We start from the raw sequence: 12,079 nt of genomic DNA, 5'->3' as shown, positions 1-12,079 counted from the left end.
TGCTTTATGTCTTGGCCACACCAAGCATTTCATATGATCAGTGGCTCATTTGCTCATGGCTCTGTTAGTCTATGAGTTATATGAGGGCAATTATTCTCTGTGAATCCCCAGGACCTAGTCCAGAGGACTGTTTGGGGATATAAGGAATGAGCAATTTGTGTTTTCTTTGATTTTTTTTTTTTCTGTGTAGAGCCATTAACACCCATTTAAATGCCATTTTCTATTTAATAAAATCTGATCATTCTGGTAATAGGACACTCTGAATAAGGAAATGTCACAAGTATTTTCAAAACCATAGAGTATTATTATATTCTCAATGTTCTTTTTCAGTCTTTTGAAACAGACCACAAAAATGTTAAGTAGAATCTTGACCAGAAAAGAAAGGCCGTGACATTTAAAAAATGAAAACCTTAAGTAGCAGAGTAAAACCCTGTGATAAGATGAATACACAGAGAACAGATACAATGCCTTTTGTTCTCAAAAGTAGGCAGGCTGAAGTTTTTCTCCTCTTGGGGGTGGGGGAGCCGTGGGGGATGGGGTGGGTAGAAGGCAGTCACCTCCTGGTAACTGGGGGTTTTCTTAGTTCAAAGTAAGGGAAGTTATATGTGGTTAATTAATTAATTAATTAATTTTGTACCAAGACTTGAACTCAGAGGTGCTTAACAGCTGAGCCACATCCTCAGCCCTTTTTTGTATTTTATTTTGAGACAAGGTCTCACTGAGTTGCTCAGAGCCTTGTTAAATTGCTGAGGCTGGTGATCTTCCTGCCTCAGTCTCCCTAGCCACTGGGGTTATAGGCGTGAGCTACTGCCCCCAGCTATATGTGGTTTAAATTCCACTGTCTTTACTATTGTGGTCTTTGAAAATGTTGACCCTCTGTGAGTCTTTATTAACTGCACCTTCTATTTTACGTGATTGCCTTTTTCAGACCTGATGAGTATTAAGGAGGGCTTTTACTACAGTAGTTTTCTGTTACAATTTTCAATTTCCAGCTTACAGGTATTCTCTGTTAAGTCCTGATGATTTTTTTGTTTTTTTGTTTTTCCCCCTGAATCTGTTGGCAAGCCTAGTTTATATCTGTGTTCCATTAAATAAAGTTGTATTTTAAAGTCTCTTGGTGAAGTGGTGAACTTGTTAACACAACCCAGTAGACATGCTCTAATGGCATAATGGCCCTGCTGTTACGAGGGATCTTCTCTGATTACTGTTTTCCCTACTTCCACTTGAAAGTCACTCTGCAGGTAATAGTGGGGTGTAAACCGTAGAATGCCAAGTACATTGGACTTTTTTTTTCCCCCGGTGCTGGGGCATGGAACCCAGGCCTTGCACATGCTAGGCCAGCACTCTACCACTGAGCTGCATCCCCAGCCCGTTTGGACTTTTTAAAACATGAAAATATTTTTCTCTGCAGAGACTTCAGCAACACAGAAACGCTGTGCAGCGAACAAAAATATTATTGTGAGACATGTTGCAGCAAACAGGAGGCCCAGAAAAGGTATGTAAAGGATTTGGCTCCAAAGTGGCTTTGTGACACGGGTGGCATAGGTGGGCACACAGCTCTGGCTGTGGATCTCAGCTTCACGGAGCTGTTCAGGTCCTTCCTCACCAGGGAAACGTGGACAGGAGGGCTGGCTTGGAGAGCTGTCTGTCCGATTGTTTGCTCACTTATTTAGTCACTCACTCAACCAGTACTGAGCGCCACGGTGTGCCAGATATTATGCTGGATACACAAGTGGGGATCAAATATAATCCCTGTCCTCTTAATTAAAGATAAATGTATTTAGCACAGTACATAATGTAGTAGACACCCAGTATTATTGCTGTTAGTATCATTTAGACATTGGGACTTCTTATTTACAGGGATTTAAAAAACCCCCATCATCTAATAAGAAGTTGTGAGGGAGTCAAGGACACATCAGTTACAGAGCTAGGCGGTAAGAAAGTTATTGTGTTCTTAATTGATATAGAACCCAGAGCTCCCCATCTTTTTGCTAGCACCTGACAGTTACAGTTTCTGGACACTCTGTGATAACCGTTTGTTCCTCCTTATCTGCCCCCAGAAGCCAAGATGCTCAGTGTTTTAGTCATCCCATGAAGCCTTACTGCAAGTTAAATTTTATTATTATTATTATTATTATTATTATTATTATTATTTCTTCCTGCTGGTTCTGGAGTTTCCAAGGTAGCTCACACATGCTCAATACTTATGTTTAAAACCCTTGAGGGTCTGGATCAAGATTGAAATAATTTTTCTACCAGCCTCCTTAGCCCTCCACCCCAGATATGAACATCTTTCCTCATTTCGACAAAACTTACAAAAGGTCCATCAGTGTCTCAGGCAGCAGTGGAGGTAGCAGGCAGATCTCTGTTAGTGGACAGGGAGCTTGTCTCTGCTTCCCATCTTGGTCTTCTAAGGCAGACGGCATGAAGAAGATTGCTGTTCAGCCCTGCAGGGTTTTTTAAATTTGTTTTTTAATACTTGTTTATTTTTTTAGCTGTAGGTTGACCTTTATTTTATTTTTATGTGGTGCTGAGGATCGAACCCAGTGCCTCACGCCAGCTAGGCAAGTGCTCTACCACTGAGCCACAACTGCAGCCCATCTTTATTTGTTTTACTAGTAATTGAACCCAGGGACTCTACCACTGAGCTACATCCCTAACCCTTTTTACTTAATTTTTTTATTTTGAGTCTGGGCCTCATTAAGTTGCGTAGGACTTCACTAAGTTGCCGAGGCTGGCCTGGAACTTGCAATATTGCCTCTGCCTCCTGAGTTCCTGGGATTACATGCTCAGGAGCCCTGAAGGTTTGATGCATTAAAATGTCACATGTTCCTATAAAAGAGGGGGCTCCCCATAATTCTTTGACTGATGTTTTTATTTTGCTTCTTTTTACGAACAAGTTTTAACTTAACTGATTCCTCAGTTAGACTCAATCTCTTCTTTTCAAACAATATGCATTGAAAATGTGCAACGCTGAGCAGCACCGACACTGACTCAGCACACTCACGACATGGGGGACCTGGGAGGTAACCAAGCTCCTCCCTTCCAGCAGTGCTGTCTGTTAAGCTATTACTGCCGTGATCATTGAGGAACGCTAATGATCATCCCATGAGAAAAGGCTTTCTGTGTTTATGTGAGTGTGGGACATGCTGCTTCAACAAACCAGAATAGTTCCTTAACTGCAATAAAAAAGTCAAAACTTCAGTGTGCTAATGCACATGGAGGACTTTGAAATAGGAAGCATCCCTGTCCAAACATAGCCATAGGAAACTCCAGTGTTCTCTGGAGCCCAGTTTGGGAAATGTACCCCTAAGGCAATGCCTGCATTATAGGTGAGGAAACTGAGAACCACAAAAGGGGTCTGATTTGCCAGATGACAGGAGAAAGGGGTAGGTATAAGCCCAGCCCCCCTCGTGTCTGACACCAGGAGTGTGTGCCGGAGCATCTTCTGCATGTTCTCTGGAGTTTGGTCTGCATCCTCCCACCTTGTCCTCTTCCCAACTTCCTTTTCTCAAAAGCTCTCAGCCCTCCTGTCCATATCTCAGGGATGGATTGTCCAAACATATTCTACTCTGGGAGGCAGAGGACAGTGACAGAGCAGTTGCACGTGTGTTTATTAGTACACAAATTCAGAAGCATCTACTTTGACCAAACAGAGACACACGTTGCGATGTTGCTCCAGTTAGCTGAGGATCAGCATTAGTCAGTCTCTATAAGCCGGAATCCTTTTCTTCCTGTGAGCTGTTTGGTTATTGGCCAGTTTGAAATGTGCTAGAATCCTTCCTACTCACGTTTGTTAGGCGACAGCGTGTTCTCGTTCCTTAAACAGTTATTGGGTGCAACTGATTTTCTGTTTCTTAGGATGAGGGTAAAAAAACTGCCCATGATTCTGGCCCTGCACCTGAAGCGGTTCAAGTACATGGAGCAGCTCCATAGGTACACCAAGCTGTCTTACCGGGTGGTCTTCCCTCTGGAACTCCGGCTCTTCAACACCTCCAGCGATGCGGTGAACCTGGACCGCATGTATGACCTGGTGGCCGTGGTCGTTCACTGCGGCAGGTAAAGGTGGGCTAGGAAGCGGGTGCACATGATAACACAGGGGTTTGTCACCAAAACAGGCCCAGGCACCTCTGACTGGGCTGTAATACTCAGCATTTTGGGGGATGTCATCCATACTCTCATTGATCACCTCATAATATAGGTTTGTGTCATTTCATAGTGGGAATGTGCACTAAGAAATGGCTCATCATTGTGTGAACATCGTAGAGTGTACTCCTACAACTAAGGCTGTGACATTGCTTTACATTGTTACAGGCAATGTAATCTTCATTCTTCCCTATCCCCCACCCCACCCTGTCCCACTATGGATCAGAGAAAACATTTGGCTTTTGGTGTTTTGGGATTGGCTTATTTCACTTAGCTTGATATTCTCTAGTTCCATTCATTTACCTGCAAATGTCATAATTTCATTCTTCTTTAAGGCCAATTAATATTCCATTGTGTATGTATATACAATGTTTTCTTTATCCATTCCCCTGTTGAAGGGCATCTAGCTTGGTTCCATAGTTTAGCTATTGTGAATTGAGCTGCTATAATCATTGATGTGGCTGCGTCAGTGTAATATGCTGATTTTAAGTCCTTTTGGTATAAACTTAGGAGTGGGATAGCTGGTCAAATGGAGGTTTCATTCCAAGTTTTCTGATGAATCTCCGTACTGCTTTCCATGGTGATTGCACCAATTTGCAGTCCCATCAGCAATGTATGAATGTACTTTTTCCCCCACATCCTCACCAACACTAATTATTGCTTGTATTCTTCATAATTCAGGCAATGTAATCTTAAGGGACTATTGTTGTATGTGTGGTGTGTCACTAGCTGACATATCACATGGTACCTGACTCTATAAACATCCTACAGGTATACATAAATAGGATCACAAAAATGATAATTCAGTTCTATAATAAAGGACATAATAAATCTTCATTGGTAACAATGATACTTAAGATAAATTTAAAATAAAATGGAAAAATAAAATTTATGCTATGATTTTAAAATTTAAGAAGCTAGATTACATCTACTGCATGATCTCAAAAGTTCTTTAAGATATAGAAATAAAGACTGGAAGCAAGAGGTCAGATTTAATAATTTTGTGGTATTTGGAGTGATTAAAATTCTATTCTTAAAAATGTTCTTTAGGCAATGTTAAGACTTCCCCCACATTCTGTAGTAAGGGTACCATCAGAGAATGGAGAGAGAAGGCTTCTAGAAATGGAAAAGTAAAGTGTTTAGATGAAGGTTTTTTAGGCAAATATTTTTTATCTTATAATTTGGCATAAGCACAGAAAAGTATATTGAAAGCCCCCACCCCCACCCCATTTGCCATCTCTTTATTTTGGGGAGTGTCCTAGAGCTAGTCTTCTCTCCATCCGCCTAGGTAGTAAGTCGTGAGCAAACCATTTCCAAGAGGAGACTGTTGCAGTGTGGGGAATGGGCTGGTCCATTTTTCACTCTGCTAGGGTGAGTGGGCTCAGAGAGTGTAGCTTTGCATATGATGTGTCCTTTTTTTTTTTTTCTGAGTATATTAACTTCAAGTCACTGTATATTTTTTCTTACGTTTTATGTGTCTTATGTAAGTTATATTTATTGACAGTTATGAACCAGCTTTGTGTTCTCCTGAAGAATAGCTCTAGCATCTGTTCTTCTAAAGAACAAAGACTCTATATTGTGGAGAGCTGAGGGAGGTCTTGGAGCAGGTGGAGCATGATGGGGGTGGACATTGTGGTGACGACAGTGTGGACCTTCAAGTTGTGCCAGGGAGGCTGCAGAAACGAGCATTCGGATGGCAGGGCACACGAGCAAGTTCAGTTTGGATCTCTGTGGGTACCCAGTGCTGATCCCTGGGAGCACTGGTGAGAGCAAGTCAGAGGCCCATGGAGGGCTTGGGGGACCTGTGGGAAGTTGGGTTCTGGAATCATCCCTGTCTGTAATGGGGATACGAAGGTCATAGCAGCCCTGGCAGCCAGGGGAGTTGGTGCCAAGTTACACATGCTACCCACTAGGATGCTTGAAACTCCTTCCCTGAGGCCAGCTCCTTCCCGCACACAGAGCAGGGCTGGCCTCACATAGGAAGTGGGTGACTTCCTGGGGTTTGAGCTGCTGCTGTGTGGGTTCCATGCCAGGATCTGAAGGAGCCTGCCTTCGTGAAGCATAGGGTCGGGGGGAAAGACAGATAACACAGAAGTAAGCCCACACCACCAAAATAAAACTTCTGCCAGATAAAGTACGGTTTTGATTGGTGCTCTGAGGAGTAAGTAGGGAGATGAGGGTGGGTATTGCAAGGCGCCTCTTTAGGTGAGGTGGTGGGTGACATTGATCTAGGAAGGTAACATTCAAGCACAGCCAAGGAGGGAATGGGCCAGGAATGCAATTGCGAAGGCCCAGATGGGAGAGTAGGAGCCCAATGCCTGCAGCTCAGAGGCAGAGGGAAGGAGTGTCCTGAGGAGGCCGAGAGACAGGAAGAATTGTTTGCAGAATTTTTGTGTTTCAAGAAGTGGAGGGATTCAGCTTTTCAACTTAAGTGGTGCATTAAAAAACAACTCTAGATTTAGAATGAAAATCCCCTTAGAATGCAAATCTCATGTAACAACCCAGTAGCAGTTGTTCTTTCTACTCCTTCCACAGTGCAAAACTCCAGCCTTTCTATCTTAGCACTCATTATCATGTATTATGGTTCCTCAGCATCTTTCTAAGACTTAAATCAGATCATCCTGCTCCTCAGAATTGCTGGGTGTCTTCCTGACTCCCACAGCCCGGAGTCTGCACTCTTAGCTACGAGGCCCTGTGCTTTCTGCACCATTGCCCTTCTGCCCCTCTCTGGTTGTCTCTCCTCTGTCCTCCTGGGCCTCACTTGGCTCCAGCTGCTAGGTTTCCAGGCTCTTCCTGAACACACCATGGCTAACTCTGCCCCAGGGCTTTGCACTTGGTATTTCCCAGTCTTGAAACTTCTATCACTAGTTGCATGACTGCTCTCCCCCCGTGTCCCCGTGTCCTTCAAGGAAATTTGCTTCTGCTCAAATCTCACATGATCAGAGAGACCTCCTTTCACTGCTCTTTATCAAGTTAACGCCTGCCCCTTGGTCCTCACTGTCCTGTTACCCCACTGACTCTTCCTCGTGGCACTTGTCACCACTTGACATGTATTAACTGTTGGTTTGTTTATTGCCTACCCAGCCCACACCCAGTGCCTCAGTCCCTTTAGTGCTGCTCTAACAGCATCACAGACTGGGGAGTTTATGTGAGTAGAGGTTTATTTGGCTCATGGCTCTGGAGGCTGGGGAGTCCAAGGCCCAGGGGCATCATTCTGTGAGGGCCTTCTTGCCATCCTACATGGCGGAAGGCATCACCTAGAGAGGAGGGCAAGAGGGAGAGAAGGGGCTGATCTCGTTCGTTTTCATAGCAAACTGCTCTCGCGATAGCAGCACCAGTTACCTTTAAAGATCCCACCTCTCAACTCTTTTTTTTTTTAAGAGAGAGAGAGAGAGAGAGAGAGAGAGAGAGAGAGAGAATTTTTTAATATTTATTTTTTAGTTCTCGGCGGACACAACATCTTTGTTGGTATGTGGTGCTGAGGATCGAACCCGGGCCGCACGCATGCCAGGCAAGCGCGCTACCACTTGAGCCACATCCCCAGCCCCCACCTCTCAACTCTTGATGCATTGGAGGTTAAGTGTCTAATAGGACCTTTAGGAGACACATTCAAACCCTAGCACCAAGTCCCAAGACAGTGGGACTTTGTGTTGATCACTGTTTTTCTCCCTGACAGCCGGAACAGGGCCTGGCACACAACAGGTAGACAGGAACTCTTTGTTAATACTTGCAGATCTGAAAGCCTGTTTCCCACTGGAAGCTAAGTCCTTAGAGCATATTCCCTTTGTGCATTTTGGTATTTCTCTACCAGGTGCTCCTCTATGAATTGTGGGTATGGACAAAGCTATACTTTGTTCTTTTTGTTACTATTATTATTTAAGGTGGGGTCTGGCTATATTACCCAGGCCAGCCTCAACTTCCTGGCCCCAAGCAGCCCTCCTATCTCAGCCTCCTGCATAGCTGGGACTGTAGGTGCCTGCCACTGAGCCTGGCTGTACCAAGTTCTTTATCCTGATGGCCTTAGTTCTTTTTTTTTTCCCCTAAGACACTGCTCAAAAAGAGCAAAGTAGAGTTTTATAAAGAAATAAACGTTTACCTCGTGACTTTCTTTCATTTGTTCTTTTCCAGTGGACCTAATCGTGGGCATTATATTACTATTGTGAAAAGTCATGGCTTCTGGCTTTTGTTCGATGACGACATTGTAGAGGTTAGTATTCGGATTGTTCTCCAGTAGGCAAAGGGTAGAGATGGGACTTTGGGGGGATGTGCATGTGTGGGTGTTTTCTAAAATAGGCCCGTTTTCCCATAATCTGACTTGAAAACTTAAATTTCTTTTAAAACTAACTTTTGCTGATCCCCATGCTCCATGGAAAGGAAGAGGAATATGGACAGTGCACTTGTTACTGTTGTGTTCTTATTACCTGATGCCACAGACATGGCATCTCTCCCTGTGTGTGTCACCATAAGTCACAAGGATGTGTGCTTCTTGTTTCCTACCATGTCTAAATTCCTTTCAGGTACAGAGCAAATAATAGACTTCAGAGTTCTATTAAAATTCTTTTTTTTTTTAATAAAAAAATTTTCTTGTTTTGATTATTGTTTAAAATATGTGTGATATTTTTCTGTCTGTTGGATCTGGAAATCTATATTACAGCAAAACATTTCATATATTGATTTTGTTGATTTTGAACTCTACATTTAAGGACATAGTCTGCTTTAACCCACTAGGGTAACTTTTGAGTAAGTTACACTGAAAGAAATTAACTCTAGTGGTCTGAATGAAATAAAGTTACTCTCAGATCCTTCAGTTTACCAGCTGAAAGATAGAACCCCTGGTTTCTTCAAAGGGTGTTTGTGTATATTTGCTGATGAATGAAAAGGTGACTTTCTTCTTTAGTGATTTGTAATTTGTGAATATGTCCTTCTGTCTGTGGAATTATCCATTGGTTATCAAAAGTTCCACACTGGATTACAAATTCAAAGCCAGCCTTAGCAACTTAGCAAGGCCCTAAGCATCTTGGCGAGACCCTGTCTCAAAACTATGAAAAGAACTGGGGATGTGGCTCAGTAGTTAAGCACCTTTAGGTTCAATCCCTGGTACCAAAAAAAGTATCAAATTGTGATTTTATAACAACTAGTGTCTCTTGCATTTTTCTGTATGTTCCATTAGTGTTTCTTTGCCCAGAAATCAAGGTAAATAATTGTATTGTTTTATTTTTCCTTTGTTGCAGAAAATAGATGCTCAAGCTATTGAAGAATTCTATGGCCTGACGTCAGATATATCAAAAAATTCAGAATCTGGATATATTTTATTCTACCAGTCAAGAGAATAAACTTAAAGAACTGTGGGACTAATTCAAGCAGGGGAAACTGTTCAAAGCACTATTACCCATTTCCCCTGCAGACCTCCTCCTTCCCCAGCAGCCCACTAATGTCACCACTCAGTGATCTGGCTGTGTTAAACTTTCTCCTTTTTTTTTTTTTTTTTTTTTACATGCAGCACTACTCTTGGTTTTATTTTGGTCTGAGGTAGAGTTAACTGCAATCAGATTGAAGTAAGATTTATATGAATAACAGTTGCTAATTTTAGGTTTGGGTGAGTGCTAAGCCACTCAGCTATGTCTGCTGAGTTACAGTGGCATTTCCTATGAATGCCATGGTCTATTTTCAGTGTTTGCTAAACTTCCTAAATGGCTTCTGGGGTTTCCTTCCAATGCATTCCTTTAACTTGTCCCTGGAAGCATTGCTACTACCCCTTTCTAGCTTATCTGCCTCTTTTCTGACAGAAGGACAGAAGAATTGGGTAGATGTTCACCTTTTAGGGCTGCAACTATAGCTTTAAGTTCGTACAAGTGGAATTGTTTAAATGTTTAAAAGTGAGTAACCTCGATACTAAAAATCATCCTCCCCGTGGCACAGGGTGACGAGGAGCTGTTCGCAGTGGCTAGTGTCTGCACCGGGCTGTGCTGACCTAGCTGTCAGAATTCCAGGGGCTAAGCAGTTCTGGAGCTCAGGGCAGGCAAAGCCAAGAGGAAGGAGTTTTTGTGGACAGTGAAAAGTTGCTTTTCTTAATCTTTCTACCAAAACCAAGTTTCAGGAAAATAACTCAATGCTGTTAATTTTTAGTGACACATTTCTTTTCTAAGGTCCTGTGAGTCGTATTTATCCTGTACCTGGCACTGCTAAGGTTTTCAAGCTCTCTTTCCAACCCTGCTGGTGTTTCGCAGTCTGTGATCTCAAGGCTGAGACACCCCGTTGACTGCCTCTGGCACATCTCTCCTTAGCCAGCCAGCTGGTCAGCACCAACGTCCTTCTGTATCTGGAGTAACAACAGCACTACACCTTCACAACCATCAGCTGCACTGTACAGCTTAATTTTTTAAAAAACATATTCTGTCTGTTTACTGAGGCACTGGCAGTCCCAGGGCAGAAACAGAGAACCCTCCCTGGAGGGAATGCTGGAGTTAGCTGAGGTATGAGGTGGGTCCACGGACGTGTAAGTGGGCAGGTGGAGGAATGGACAAGATGGCGGCGGTTTCTTTGGCTCAGACTCCTAGAATGCTTGACAAGACAGAGATTTTTGGAAGAACCTCATCTCACTATAGTTACTTTTACTTTTCACTTGTTATGTATTTATTAGAGCATTTGAGTATTGGTACCTTTTATTAAAAGGGTCAATTTGTTGTTTTTGCTGTTGGACTGGTTTTTGGTTTCCTACAAATACCATGAGTCAGAAATCACGACTTCCTTTGGGAAGTCAGTTGACTTCCATACATTTTAATATACTGTGAACATGTTATTTTGTTACCTAATCCGTCTGAGAACACACATGCAAACTCTTGGCATAATGTGAACTAAATCTGAAATTGAAAATGTTAGTGGCCATTTTGCAACAATGAAGAGGATAGCACTTTATCTAGATGAAAACTGGATTTCTTATTTTTGAAATATCTTGAACTGTTTATTGCTCAGAACTTAAGCATGCCAACACTTCATTTGTTCATGCTTGAAGTGAAATGTTTTACTCTTCACTGGAGAAGACAAAACAGGGTGATCTTCATGTTATTGTTTTATACAAGTGATGAAAATGTACCTTGCCTTGATTAGAGGCAAATTCATGTTTATAAATATTTTGTCTTTTCTTTTCCTCCATGAAACATTTGCGGTAATCACTTACCTGGGAGGTGAGTCTTTATCTTTAAGAAGAGGCTCTTTCCAATCGAAGGTGATTGATATAGGGAAAAGTTTGTACTATAGATAGTCCATATACTTGATTGCAAGTTACAAAGTTTAAGAAAATGATGGTTGATCTCTAATATTTGGAAGTGATTTCATAAGAAAAAAACTATTAAAATTACCTGTGAAACAACTCTCGAATCCACTTTATTAGACAAAAATGTTTCAATTGGAATTCCACAGGAGTAATAAATAGTATGACTATAGGCTCAGTTCATTTATCACTTTTTTAATCTGTAAAGAATTTTTCCCAGTGATTTAATTGGAGTGATTGCTTTGAATAGACAAAGTCAGTTATAATTCAGTGTTCATGAGTACATTTTGGGAATTAAAATATGGAAACTATTGCACAGACATTTGGATGGTTGTGTGATACAGAAAAGAGGATCAGAAGGAGACAAAACACTTCTCTATCAACACTCCATCAGTTTCTCAAAATTTAGAGTTCTCTGGTAATTCCTCACCTCTTCCTCTTCAATAAACGAAACAAAAACTAGGCAGCTACATTCCCCCCACACACACCCCAATCATTTTTCTTTATGTAAAGACAATAGCATGCAAACACTTTGTTATTTTTTATCCCCTCATTCCAGGCATAATGCAGAGAATGGTGTGGGATGCGTGAGACCATTCCAAGGTCACAGTGATAGCACAAAGGCTCAGCAATATTCCCTCCATGGCCAGGGTTTTTGTGTGT

The 12,079-nt window shown here is 42.1% G+C and overlaps 1 protein-coding gene across 1 annotated transcript in view; it reads left to right on the top strand.

Annotated features, from left to right (window-relative positions):
* USP46 (ubiquitin specific peptidase 46) overlaps positions 1-11,513 on the top strand; it is a 64,221-nt gene extending 52,708 nt beyond the window's left edge. Inside the window, exons 6-9 of the mRNA XM_081303951.1 lie at positions 1,412-1,495; positions 3,862-4,059; positions 8,275-8,353; positions 9,378-11,513. Coding sequence (XP_081160077.1) covers positions 1,412-1,495; positions 3,862-4,059; positions 8,275-8,353; positions 9,378-9,479 — 463 coding nt within the window. The 3' untranslated portion in view covers positions 9,480-11,513. The remainder of the gene's footprint in view (positions 1-1,411; positions 1,496-3,861; positions 4,060-8,274; positions 8,354-9,377) is intronic.
* Positions 11,514-12,079: the final 566 nt, after the last annotated feature.

This window comes from Spermophilus citellus, assembly GCF_964194105.1.
Source record: "Spermophilus citellus genome assembly, chromosome: 8".
NCBI lineage: Eukaryota > Metazoa > Chordata > Mammalia > Rodentia > Sciuridae > Spermophilus > Spermophilus citellus.
This window is presented reverse-complemented; position numbering and strand designations above follow the sequence as displayed.